Source organism: Egretta garzetta, unplaced genomic scaffold (genome assembly GCF_000687185.1).
Source record: "Egretta garzetta isolate BGI_Z169 unplaced genomic scaffold, ASM68718v1 scaffold70, whole genome shotgun sequence".
In the NCBI taxonomy this organism is placed as follows: domain Eukaryota; kingdom Metazoa; phylum Chordata; class Aves; order Pelecaniformes; family Ardeidae; genus Egretta; species Egretta garzetta.
The window spans coordinates 5,248,218-5,262,318 of NW_009258539.1; the positions used below are offsets into that span (position 1 = coordinate 5,248,218).

At 44.7% G+C, this 14,101-nt stretch overlaps 1 protein-coding gene across 2 annotated transcripts; it reads left to right on the forward strand.

The window, feature by feature from the left end:
* Positions 1–2,354: 2,354 nt before the first annotated feature.
* Positions 2,355–11,352, forward strand: TASL (TLR adaptor interacting with endolysosomal SLC15A4). 2 transcript variants are annotated; one of them, XM_009646467.2, is made up of 2 exons: positions 2,355–2,510; positions 9,238–11,352. In XM_009646467.2, exon 2 carries the CDS (start codon positions 9,239–9,241, stop codon positions 10,112–10,114), a length of 876 nt encoding a protein of 291 aa, XP_009644762.1. In that variant the 5' UTR covers positions 2,355–2,510; position 9,238; the 3' UTR covers positions 10,115–11,352. The 2 variants fall into 2 exon arrangements, with proteins under 2 accessions (XP_009644762.1, XP_035757685.1); XM_035901792.1 differs by lacking the exon at positions 2,355–2,510 and adding an exon at positions 4,769–4,793.
* The last annotated feature ends 2,749 nt before the right edge of the window (positions 11,353–14,101 follow it).

The window sequence follows — 14,101 nt, forward strand, 5'->3', positions numbered from 1 at the left end:
CAGCCCCCAGGGACTTCACCTGCCTGCCATGACTTTTCAAATATCATGGAGAGGGGCTTGGCAACTACATCAGCCAATTCCCTCAGGACTCTGGGACGCATCTAGACAAGTCCCATAGACTTATGTATGTTCAGGTTCCTCGGGTGGTCATGAACCTGATCTTCCACTGTTCCCAGTGGGTCCTTCTGACTAAACTCCTTGAAGAGCTGGAAGTTTGCTTTCCTACTGCAGCCCAGGCTGCTTTCCCTGATGAGCTCACTTGCATTAGTGACCATCAGGTCCAATATTGCATCCCCTCACGTAGGGGTGGCTAGTACCTGGCTTAAGAAGTTGTCCTCAATGCATTCTAGGAATCTGCTGGATTGCCTACAGCTCTCCATGCTACTTTTCCAGCAGATGTCGTGGTGGTTGAAGTGCCCAGTAGGACAAGAGCCTGCAAGCGCGAAGCCTCCTGGAGTTGGAGGAAGAAGGCTTTGTCAGTAGGCTCCTCTTGATCTGGCAGACCTGTAGTAGGCACCAACCACTACGTTCCCTTTGTTGCCTCTCTCTCTGATTCTTACCTATAAGCTTTCGACGTGCTCATGGCTATTTGTCAGGGACAGCTCTTCACACTGCATTGATTTCTTGATGTAGAGGGCAACACCTCTGCCCCTCCTTCCTCGCCTGTCCCTTCTAAACAGCCTGTAGCCATCGATAGCCATATTCCAGTCAGGGGATTTGTCCCACCAAGTTTCCATAATGGCAATCAGGTTGTAGCTTTCTAGAAGCACAGTAGCTTCCAACTCCTCCTGTTTGTTTCCCATGCTGCGTGCGTTTGTATAGAGGCATTTCATCTAAGCTGTTGGCCATGTCACCTTCTTAGTGGAACACCCCTTGTTTCCCTTAAGGTGTTTCACGGAAGTTTCCTTGTTGGATCCTACTACCTCAGGAGCCCCCAGCTCATCTCTGCAAGACTTCGACTGTACTGCTGTGTCCCCAGCACACCTCTGGGCAGCAGGTTGAGGGCTCATACTAGCACCCTGTCCCTCTAACCCTTGTGTATCATCCCACAGCTTGTCACAGGCAAGCCTGATACATTCCTCCTCGTTCCCCCTCCTGCTTTGCATTTAGTTTAAAGACCTGTCAACGAGTCCCACAAGCTCCTGAGCAAAGAGCCTCTTTCCCCTTTGAGACAGGTGGCTCCCATCTGACGCCAGCAAGCCTGGTGCCATGTAGGCCATTTGCATTAAGCTACCCATTTTGTCCAGTTTTTATGCCTTTCAGATGCTGTTGATCATAGCATAGCATATGATTAGGTACAATATTATCTGATTAAACTATTGTATGAATTAGCTAGGGATGTGTAGGTAGGGCCAGACTGACATACGTACTTTTTCCATGCCCATGGCTAAGAAGACTTTGGATACTAGTCCTGATCATATATCATATCATAGTGAACATTTAGCAAAATCATGTTAATAGAAGCATTGTACTACAACATATTTTATGGCTGGCAGAGTTGGAGGCTTCTGAGAAAAAAAAAATTAAAAACCAGGTCCTTCATAAGGAATTTAAAATACACCGAGAATGAAAATAAATTTCTCTTATTCTTGCAGTGTGTGGAGGATGTCTTTTTAAGCAAATTCTGTACATCCTACCCCAGTTCAAACGGTCCAGTTACATCCTTCAAAGAGCACTCATCCTCTGTCCTTTAAGGAATACTCCAACACTGATCTCAAAGCCATATTTATCGTCCCTACACCTGAAGCTTGGAGGGTGAACTCTCACTTGCCCAAGGTATTTTCATACACTGCCCCTGCTAAGACAAACTGCCGGCCTGGGTATGGCAGGCAGCATGGTACTGAGTGCACCTCGAGCCCAACTTTCCTCGTGACAGGCTTTGCAGATACCAAGCAAAGCATGATAAACCAGCTGAGCTGTGCTGTTTGGTGGCAGCTGAGATGTACGAGGGTCTGCAGACAGCAAGGTAGGCCTGCTGTGAAATGCATTGCTGCTTTGGCATCTCACTCTTCCTACCTATTTGGCATGACAGTCTTGACATGTCTGGATGTCTTGCTGTGTCAGTTAAAAGGAGAACGGTAGACAGTGGTTGAATATAAGTTGCCAAGAAATTAGTGGGTTCTCTAAGATTGTTGAATTCACCAGGTTTTTTTTTTATATAACAGTTAATAAAGAGAAGTCCATCTGCCTGGACTGAGTGTGTTGCAATCAGCTATTTTAACAGTACACAGTTTCACAACGAAGTTTCATTTAGACATAAAAGAGGAAGCAAGTTCAGCGTGTTGCAGTTCAGTCAGCTATAAAACCCCCTTATCTCCTAAGGGACTTCCTTTCTATACTTCCGTGCTATAGAAGATTAGAAATAAAACTCATGTCATCTTAGAAGTGTATTTGAAAAGGAAATAAAAACAGAACGTTGCATTTTGGGGTAGGACAGACTCACGGGAAGCTTTAAGCTGGTTAGAAGACAACAAATTTTCTGCACCTGGTCAGCTGCTGTATCTTTGGAGGTAAGAACTAAGATATACTATGCGTTGCATAAATGTATGAAAGTGTTGCTCTTGCTTATTGAAGTGGCTTCAGTTCTGTTTGTGTGGGATCACATCTGGTAGCTGGTGAAATGAAGATGTACTGTTTCTGGTTTGAATGCAGGCGTGTGTTTGCAGAGTCTCACCGCTGTCCCCATGCAGTTTCTGCTGCCTTAAGAAGCGAGGAGAACGTTTTAAAAGTGCCATCTTCACAGGTGTGACTGACCATGATTGCAATGCAACTTAAAATGCAAAAAAAATTGTTCCTCTGATATTTCTAAAGTCTTTTCGTGAAATTGTACTAAAAATGTTTTTCAGAATATTTTTAAAGGGAGTCTTAGCAGATGTGTTGCTTTTATCTTAGTTATACTATTTTTATTGATCTTTCTGCTCATGTTAGTGTACTGTCTAAATAGTGTCTTTGAAGTTGAATACTCTATTAGTAGACTAGAAATAAAAATAAGCACCGTAATAGCTGAACATGGGCATCCTATCAAAAAGAAGTTCATAGAAGAAAAGCTGAGACTTCTCTGAAAACAAGCTGATGTTTGAAAATATAAAAGAAGAAGCTTTATCATTATATTTTCCTGGTTCACAGCAAATTTCCTGGTTCAGAGCTTGACACGGGTGTACACACACGGTACGCACCCTTCCCCCTCTTTTTTCTACTCTACAGCAGATGTGACCAACGTTTCAATGCTCATTAGTGCACCATTTCCCTCACTCCTCCTGGGAAACCCCTTCAGCCTTTTCTGTCTTTCTTGTTTTACCATTTATTCTTTTAACTTCTAGAAAGTGCATTCTCTTCTGTAAGAGTGAGTATGAATTTATTTTCTCTTTACTTCAACTGCTTGGGTACAAAATATTGCAGTCCATATGGTTCAGTCCTGACAACAGCCAACAACTCATTAAAATAAACACAGAAATCCAGAAACATGAAATGGTTTTCACCCCAGAAAGACATAAAAGCACCGAGTAGAAATATGTAGCCAGGTCAACCTTATGCATGTGGAGCCCCATCCTTTCCTGCCTCACATTTCATGTTGCTTACAGCTGTGGATATGAGATGTAAAATGCTATCAAACCAGATTGATGGTGTCCTAAAACAACTTTGGGTATTGGTGATTAAGAAAAGTGTGGAAAATTATGAACCAGGCTTACTCTGTATGAAGTTTCAAGGAACTTGAACTGATAAAACAGGCTTGGATGGGAAATTGTTTGAGAGTTCAGGAAGCTGCATTTACCCACATACAGTTTTCATTGTATTTTTAATGGAAGCCTGTTCCCCCAAACTCCACTTAAAGATACAACAGCACTCAAATATACAGTAAGAATGTATTTTTTTTTTCTAAATGAAAGAAGCCAGCTGGTCCTGAAGCTCACTATCTATTTAGCATGATTAAAAGTGGGCAGACAGTTGTATAACAAGAACATTAAACAGTACAATATATATATGTGTTCTTGGGGAAGATGTCTCTACTCACTTGCTTCCTTCAGCCTGTCCTTCAAGGAGATTCCCTCATACTCTTGGAACACAGGACTGGTATCCTCTCAAACCTACTCTGCTTGTTCCCCCCGTGGGAACAAGCCCATATTCCTCCGTGGGAGAGGTACTTCTAGCTTTCCTGCATCTCTTCAACTGTTGACGTGAATAAAGAAGATGAGCAGGGCTCATGTTTTCTTCTGTGGGAAGACAAAAAGATCAGAATGAAGAGAGCTGAGGGGAGGTGACAAGAGGGGTTTGGCTCACGACCACTGCTGAAACAGCCTCACAGCATGGTCCCACAGGTCCCAGATCTTCCAGAGCAGCAGCAGCGGCAGTGGGGAGAGGAAGTTACGCAGGCAGCGGGGAGCTTTCAGATGCTTGTGCAAAAGCACCTCTTAGCTATTCCTCTTCTGCCATGGGAAAAGCGGGCCAACTCCTACCTCAAAATAGCAGCCACAGTTGTCGTAGAATCAGAGTCGTAGTACAGCCCCTCTTGGAAGGGACCTTGAAAATCTCTCTGGTCCAACCTTTCATGGGAAAGGGAGCTCAGATGAGATTACCTAGCACCCTGTCCAATTGCACCTTGAAAACCTCCAGCGATGGGGATCCCACCATATCCCTGGGGAGGCTGTTCCAGTCATTCATTGTTCTCACTGTAAAAAATTTCTTTCTTAGGTTGAGGTTAATTCTCTCCCAGTGCAACTTGTACCTGTTGCCCCTTGTCTTCTCCATGTGGCTCCTTGTGAAGAGAGAGCCTCTGTCCTCTTTGTAGCTACCCTGTAAGTACTGGAATACTGTGATGAGGTGTCCTGTCCCCCCCTCTTTCAGCAAGGCCGCTCCCCAGCCACATCAGGTCCTAGCCTGTGCTGGGCTCTTTGGTTATGTCGTCCCACCTGCAGGACCTTGCACTTGTCTCTGTTGAACTTCACAGTGTTATTGCCAGCCCACTCTTCCAGCCTCTCCAGGTCTCTCTGTAAGATGGCTCTCCCTTCTGACGTGCCCACCTCTGCACGCAGTTTAATGTCATCAGTGTTGCCTTTACCCAAGCCAGCCCTGGGCACTGGAGATAGCCCTTATCAAATGGGGTTCACATACCAAAGACCTGTGGGTTTCAGGCATTAAGGAAAGGCTATACTCATCCATACGCACAGTTCATTTTACTGCCTGCTTGACTCTCCTGATTTCCCTGCGCTGGCTGAATGGAGGCTTCCTGGGAGCTGTTTCACACCGGCCCCAGTGGGAGGTGGGGTATGGGTCCTGCAACATATGCAGGCTCGCTCCCCAGCCTATCCTGCTTGCCAGGTGAACTCTTGCATGCATGTCCTGCAATCTGAGGTAGATCCCAAACCTCACCGCGGGGATCTGTTTGTATCTCCACAGCCTGGAGAAGTGTCTCTTAAATTGGAGAAAAATACGCCAGATGGATCCATAGGATCTGGGTTCCCTTGAGACAGGGAGACTTTGTCATCTGGGATATAGTAAGTGACCGAGAACTTAAGGTGTACGCTGTGATAAAACTTGAACTCCAGCTACCGGCTGCACGACTTTAGCACCATTCAGAGCCCTACTCAAGGATCTGAAAGCCAGACATACTCAAAACAAGCTTGCCTCTTCTATGAGTTTCCATCCTCTCCTTTTGCAATGCAAACGAATGTCCCTTTCCCCACTGAGCTGTGATCCCAGCTGGCACCACGTTCTTTCCGCTCTCCCTAGCAACTTTTCATCTTGCTCAGGTTTTTATATAGGACACAATTTATCATATCTCTTTGTGTACACTTCTCAGGCTTTCCTAAGCATTTTGCTTATCCTGAGCCAAGAACTCCCATTCTGTTTGCCTGCTCCCAGACTCTAATCTGAGGTCTGTGTGCAAACATTGGCACCATCTCCAAGCATTATAACCCAGCAAATTTGCTGCCATTCAGAAAATACTGGCAATACCACTGGATTCTCCACATGGCTTTAAACATTCATCCTTCCTTTAGGCTTTTCTTCTCCTGAAGAACTGAACAAAAACCCCAGGGAAGGCATATGAGTTTTTAAGATCATCTGACAGTAATAAAGACAGTGTAAAACAGGCAGTCTTCTCCCTCTGTCTCCCCTGTGTTTGAGGCTTACATAGAACGTAGCCAGCTCTCATTGCCAGGATAGTAGCCACGCAAGGAAAAATCTCTGTGCACCTCACATGCAAAATGCATCAGATCAGAATTGTAAAAGGGACTTTTTTCCCTTGTGTTGTGAAAGTCAAGCAGTTATTTTCAGGAAGAGGGAAGTGAAGTCTGAATTTAAGGAGCATGAAACCCTAAAGTATTGAAAGATGTAAGATATAATCCCTGTGCACTTGGAAGCCTGGAGTATATGTGCATGTGTGGCATGGAAGGGGGATTCAGAGAAGGGGCACAAGAAAGTAGAATTAGTGAAAACTGTCATCCTTATCAGATGTAAAATACAAGAATTAAATGTGACCCAAATGCGTGACTGGCCATTGGTAGCGATGGAAAAACAACTTCACAGGGGTATATATTATGCTAAGTACTAGGACCAGAGATATATGCACCTCTCTTTTGCATTCAGGCTCTCAACACTGTCTGTCAAAACTTCAATCAGATTTCTTTGCAGAGCTGGGAATATTGTCAGATTAGAGCAGCAGCCCTTGCCAACTTTGGAGGGTAAGCTTGTAACTTATTCAGCAAAACACACAACTCCTGAGGACGATGGGAGCCTAATCTTTTAGAATTTGCCAGTTCTTTTGGTTCCACTTCTGTCTCAGACAGCGTGCTCTAAAGCTCTTAAAATGAGTATCGCAGAATGCAGTGCAAAGAAATGAAACCAGTGGTTTCGTTTCCCTAATGTATCACCTTATGACAGAAAGAACATACATCTTGGGTGGTAGGAAAGACAGATGTGTCACATGCTACCTGAACACAACCGGCTTTGCCTGTGTTGGTTGGGTAGCAAACAGGCCGTATGTTATATTTTCACTCATTTCTCAGAATCCACGTTAAAAATAAGCATAGGAATAAGTGTTCAACAATTCCAGACGTGTGCTAGCCGCAGCTAGTGGTGACCTTGCAATAAAGCCATCTGGGCCATGGATGAGAGGGGGAAGGGAATGGGCTTTGCACTGCAAAAGAGGGGAACAGAAGCAGAGGGGGGGAACAGAGTTGAGAACCTGAGTAGCCCTAGCATTTGGCTAAGACCTCTGCGGTGGCACCTTAATCACAGCTAAAACCTAAAGCGAGACAACAGCAACGTACTGCAGGGAATGCCAAGCCCCAAGCATGTTGGGGTTTTTTTCCCCTCTCACGTAAATAGAGCAGTTTTCATTAAATGTTACCTGCCTGTGGGACATCTCACTACTTGCAGCAGCAGAGAGGATCCAGGGTCACCAAAGCAAGTGTTTGGACACATTTAATTTCCCTGAATACTTCTTTCTGACGGAAGCTTATTTTCCCTCCTGCCTCTTTCTTCATAGCGTGGAAGTGATTTCCCTCCCCTCTCGCCCCCCCCGCCCCGAGGAAAGTCTTTTCTTGCGCTGTTTTCTTCCCAACATCTGCCTAAAGTCTATATCCGTGCTTAGAGAGGATTTAGCCAACACTTATTATTATAATAAGTGCAGCATTTTGCACTAGCAACTGTGACACATGAAACACTTTGTGAAGAAATTAGAGTCTTTTCACTCTTGGAAAAGATAAGTCGAGCAGTTGACAGCAGCACGGGGTAGCACAGTGTGTGCCAGGGAGATGCCACCTCCCCATTCACAGTTTGTGGAAAGATGTTCCCGTTCTGGCACTCCGTCACAGCTGGTGTTTTGAAATAGACAGGCAAACTGTCAAATAACTGGGACATATGTTCATATCTGCAGGGACAATATCCGTGAGGATTAAAATGATATAATTGGATTAAATAGTAAGTGAAGAAAAGTATTCGCTATTAAAACAAAGACAAGTTATTTCTTCCACTATCACACAGGATATTTTGTTCTAGAGAAAGAAAAAACCCAACTTTTATCTTAATTTATTTTTACTTAAGATTCACTTTCTCTTTGCTGGACCACACAATTTCTTCAGGACATCTGTTGACATCTGTTAAAAAAAAGACACAGAGATGGACTGAAGAACACTTAAGTGGTAGTGGAGCTGCTAAAGCTTGTGCAGAACATTTACTGATGTGCAGTTGCATGTGCGTCCTTGCTAGCGAGCCCTGATTTCATTGCCAACATGTCTACACAGCTTTTGAGACTGAGCTGCCTGCTCAGAGAGCGGAGAGCGTTAGTGACTGCTGGAACCTGGCTGTGCCTTTGTAGAAACGCAATGGAAACTGGTTTCAGAGCCGGCGATACTCACGACTTACCCAACAGTGGAGGATCTGGAGTACTTCTGAAATGTGCACTTTCCTATCCATTGCACTGCAATATGTCTCTTCAAACGTACACTGCAGATTTCTGCATCTCGGGCAGTCAGTTTAAGATCCTTTTATAGTAACTGGAGAGCGATAAGGAAAGCTAGGGCACAATTCGTCTCTGTTTGATTTAGGTGCTTAAGACAGGCCAGATAAATCATGCCTCCCAAAAGCCTTGCTTTTGCTACCGACTTTTTCATGTCTAAAAGTTAGAGGCAATTAATTCCATCCTGCTTGGCATGCAGAAGTGCTAAGTGCTAATTTAGTGATCTGAGAATTTTTTTTAACGAAAAGGAACCACACCTACAGTGATTAGTCTGGAACAGAAGGGGCGACACTCTCAGTATGAATCTCAAATCGACATAGTTCAGGGGCAGGCAGCTGACAAACCACATGCAACAAAAGTTGCCTCAAAGCGTATGAGAAAGAGGGGGAACCCCCTTGGCTTCTTACTGAAGTCAAGGGCAAAAATGTATGTATTTAAGTGTAAGCTATTACAGCGACTGTTACCACAACAAAGCACTTCTTGTTCCTCTCTTCCCAACTCACTGTCATTGGATGTATTGCACACGCCATGCATCAGGTTATAGAGAATACACTTTGATGCGATTGAGTTAGCAGCACAACAGGGAGACTAGCTGATCACTTCACTTGTTGACTCAAGTCCTCTAGAAAGACACTCTTGTTCATGTCTAAATCGCAGAAGTTTCTCCTCAGCTAGTAACAGACTTGCAAATGTAATCACCACTCAATGATTTTGTAATGAACTAATGGTTTCTTCCTGTCATTTTTCTGTTCGCTGGTGGTTCCTTTCCTTGGGTGAAGGATGCTGTCGGAAGGTTACCTTTGTGGGATCGCCTACCTTTGTGAAGATCTGCACCCTGAGCTCTACAGCAAGAGTTCGGCTGAGGAAGTGGTGTATGAAATGAAGTCCATTAGTTATTCTTCCACGGATGAAGCACAAGGAAAAAGCCTTCTTCAGAGATGCAGATCTGCTGGCAAGTGCATTTCATCCGTCTGTTCTAGAGGTAGCAAGCACAGCAGAAGGCAGAAGGATAATCTCCTTCAGCCTGTGCAGCACCCAGCGCCTGAAGGGCAGCCCTCTCCTGCTATGCATGCCTGCGAGGGGCTGGCAAGAAAAGACACCTACCTGGTCCCATCTTCCTGCAAAAGCATTTGCAAGAACTACAACGATTTGCACATTGCTGGGGACTACGTGGTGCCCATTAGCTCAGTCACGACAGATTTTACCTGCGACAGCGGCATAGGCCCCTTCTTGGAGTCCTCAGAGATTCCTCCCCCAATGGAGTCCGTGAGGGTCACCCCCAGCGACACCAGCCGCAAGCCGGCCCAAGGCTACTCCTCGTGCTGGCGGCTGGCAAGCTTAGTGCCCCACCAGCAGCCCCTCTCCGACTCGGCCCTGAATGACTACCTCGAACAGAAGCTGGTGGAACTGTATAAGCAGTACATCATGGATAGCACAGCAAACAGGGCATCCCCCACTCAGATCCTGGCCTCGGAGCTTATCATGACCAATGTCGATCAAATCAGCATGCAGATATCACGGGAGAGGAACATGGAGACCACCAAGGCCAAAGACATTGTCATCAGCCGCTTCTTACAAATAGCCAGTGAAAAAATACCCTCAGAAATTAGCACACCGAGCCTGCACATTTCCCAATATAGCCACGCTAATGCGTAGTATTTGAACGACTGCTGCTAGAAAGCTTTTATGTTCTGCAAAGTCAATTTTTAGTTTCTTAGGACATTTTTCTGCTTCATAAAAATGCATTTACCATGTACCACTTAAATTAAAACTTCCGGTACATATTAAAGAAGTAAAAATATTTGTACTCTGTACCCCCTGTAGTGGACCAGATGATTTATTGTTGGGGTTTTTTTAAAAAAAAAGGTTTTCCCCAAAGGCTTATTTCAGTGAGCCTCGGTCATTAAGAAAGTTTTGTAGAAAAATGACTAAGAGCATATGACACTCTTCCAGGTGCTCGGGTGTTCTCTTTCTTCCCCATGTGCTTGGCATCTCATTTCAACTTTCTTCTGTCTGGACTCTGCCATCCTGCCCCTTGTTCTGTGTGAAGTGAAGGCTTAGACCCACACCAGCACAAGCACAGTGATCGCAGAGCCACAGAAATACAGAATTCAGGACATCATCTGGTTCATCTCCCTGCCCCAAACGGCTTTACTCATGACATCCCTCACAGAGGTGTTTGTAATTTATTCTTATAGTTATCAGGGGATAGATACTTCATGGTTTCTTCTCTATTAACCCTCATTATTTCATTGGTGTCTTCTTGTTCAAAAGCTACCATCCCTTTTTGCAAAGGAAAAACTGTTTCCAAAGGGACTTCATCAGCAGGAGTGTGCGTGTACCCCTGCGTGCTTTGCACCGAACGGAACTTTTACAAGTGGATGCGGGCGACCTGTGGTCACAGGCAGACACCACTTTCACCGGATACTTGCAGGCCTGCAGCTGTGGAGTGGTCGTGCAGGGACAGTGATGGTAATAAAGGGGGAAGAGAAAGGAGAATTCGCCTTTGTTAAGAGAATTGCACATTGAAAGATAAGGGCTAATCCAAAGCCCATTTCATTAACGTGAACAGTTCCTTCGAAGGCAGAAGGAAAGCTGGAACGGGCCGCTCAGCAGCATGGCTAACCCCTTCTTTTGTCAGGATCACTGCTGTGTCTCGTGGGTCAAGGTCATTTGAACCTGATGTATTTCTAATAGGAAGGTCCTTTTTTGTAAAATTTCACTAAGCCTTAAAAAAGAAGAAGAAAAAAAAAAGGCCAAGGCTGGTTACCTACCTTGAGTCTGTATAACGTATAACATTGTCAATACCAATCCATTATTTGTTGAGTGTCTAAGTATCAGTATAATATAAATACTAATTTATAACAAATATTCATAAAATGTTTTCGTGTTATGGATTCCACAGTGTTGTTTTGGCCTTTGTGTTTTTTTTCTTTTCTTTTTCTTTTTTTTTTTTTTAATGCAAGGCATGCCTTTATGTATATTTCAAAAACAAGTGTAAAGTAGTAAACACGTCAGTTTATTCTACTGCTGCTTTCTTTCCAGAGATTACTGGGATAGCTCAGTATGTTTTCCTGCTTGTGCAATGAAGGGGTATCCAAAAAACCGTTGCCATAAGAACCTTTGATGTGTGAATACAGAGACTGTACCTCTGTTGCCATAGCAGCCTACCCAAATACTATTATTCAGCAATTCAAGATAGATAATTTCTGGCATATAATATTTCTAGACTGTGCTCAAATGCAATTTACGAGTAGACAAAAATGCTAATTTTAAGAGAAAATAACATTCATGGTAATGTATAGGCGCACACGTGTGTTTTGCATGCAAAATCCATTACCAACAGATCTCTCAAATACCTTGAAACTCACCCAGAATAAAAGGATACACTAGAATCTATGAAAATGGCTTGCAGAGGACAGCAAAAGTGAGCAAAGATAGCAATTTTTGTCCTGCAAAGGCAGATTCAGGCTTTTCAAAACACGGGGGGTTTGTTCATGCCCATTGACATTCACATCACTGAATTTCAGTAGCAGAAGATTAGTCGAAAGCAACTTGCAGCGCTGAATGCATAAATCAGTACCCTCGCTGAAAGATCCAGCACCTCCATCAGAGAACATAATCGCTTCTTCACTCAGCTCTACCCACGCCACAGACAGCGCGCTGCCTGAACAGCGCAGCGTTTTATCGTCTGTTACTCAGAAATCCTGTTCTTGATTTGCCCCCGCAGCCGGCAGGGCTGTGACCGAGACCTGCTGGCAGCTCCCGCTGGCCACGGCATCCCTGCCCAGCAGAGAGATGGGAAGCAGTGAGGGGGCTGCAGAGCAGGGGCTGAGGGCTCTGCCCAGACCCAGGTGAAAACATCCTCTCGTTTATTGGGCTCACTCCATAGCTGCTGCCTCAGGGGACTGCAGTGAGGGCTGGGGGCTCGGTATCCAGAGGGCAGTGCTATTGCAGCAATGCACTGCAGAGCAGGGGAGAAGATGAATCCTAAATGTACAAAAGTGGCCAGCAGGATGAGGGAGGTCATTCTGCCCCTCTACTCTGCTCTGGTGAGACCTCACCTGGAGTCCTGCCTCCAGCTCTGGGGTGCCCAGTACAGGAAAGACATGGACCTGTTGGAGTGGGTCCAGAGGAGGGCCACGAAGATGATCCGAGGGCTGTAGCACCTCTCCTGTGAGGACAGGCCGAGAGACTGGGCTTGTCAGCCTGGAGAAGACCGTGGGGAGACTTTATTGTGGCCTTCCAGAACTTAAAGGGAGCCTACAAGAAAGATGGGGATGGACTTCTTAGTAAGGCTGGTAGCGGTAGAACAAGGGGTAATGGTTTTAAACAAAAAGAGGGTAGATTCAGACTAGATGTAAGGAAGAAATTTTTTATGATGAGGGTGGTGAAACACTGGAACAGGTTGCCCAGAGAGGCAGTAGATTCCGCATCCCTGGAAACATTCAAGGCCAGGTTGGATGGGGCTCTGAGCAACCTGGTCTAGTTAGCGGTGTCCCTGCTCACTGCAGAGGGGTTGGGCTAGCTGACCTCTAGGGGTCCCTTCCAACCCAAACCATTCTATGAATGCATGGCTGGTGCATATAGAGGGCATGTTTGATTCTTACCTTTGATTAATTGATCAACTATAAATCATTCCATTCTTATGCAGCTTTCTCCCAGGCAAATGACTTAATATAATCATACCTACTTTCAAGTAAAGGTCTTGTTTTGTAGTGTCAGACTGACATCTATGAATTTTATTTATGGAAGGGTCACAATCATTGCAGAAGCTGATTTATTCTGGAAAGACAGCATCAACCACTTCTTCCCCACATATGGGTATTTTCTTGCCCCTGCCTAAATATAAATCCCCATTTCATTTTGAGCCCTGTAGCATGACTGCTTCTCGCATGAATTACATACCAGCCACCACGTTCCATCATCCGATCAGTACCAACTAACTCTTGGATTTAAGTCAGTTTCTACATAAACAGACAACTGTGTCTTACTTTCCACTGTGCTCAGCTGAAAGTTCATTTATATCTCTGTCCTTCCTCCACTAACCTTCCTCTGCACAGGTGCCTCTCTAGGTGTGGCTCTTTCCTGCCAAATGCACTTGGATAGCAATTAGACTGCTATTAGGTAAGTCAGGGTGTTACCTAAAGCGATTATCATCTTCTCTGTCCTTCTCCCTCCCTCCCCTCCTCTTCTGCCTCAGGGTCAAATGTTTAAAGAGAGAGATCCCAATTTCTTAGGAGCTCCATTAAATAACTAATTTTTAGCCAGGGACACATCGTTTCTTGACACGAGCTTATCAAAATTCTGATGGAGTCCCGATGGCTGGGGAGCGCGTCCTGGAGAGGAGAGTTTGAATTCTGCCCTCACAATACTTCCTAATAGTATGGCTATTTTAATATGACTAAGATCATTTAAGAAGGCAAAGAAAATTGCAATGAAAATTTTGGTAACTGTTTGATTGATATTTTGACCAACCGTCAAGAAACTGATCCCAGAAGGATAGTTTATAACCACCTTCAGCATACTCTAGCAGCTTCCTTCGGCGTTTTTTACAGAACATATTACTCATTGCTGATAACATGGTCACAGCGGCTAGGACTTGTATTGTTTGTATGCAGTGTGACTGTGCCCCCAAGAGCC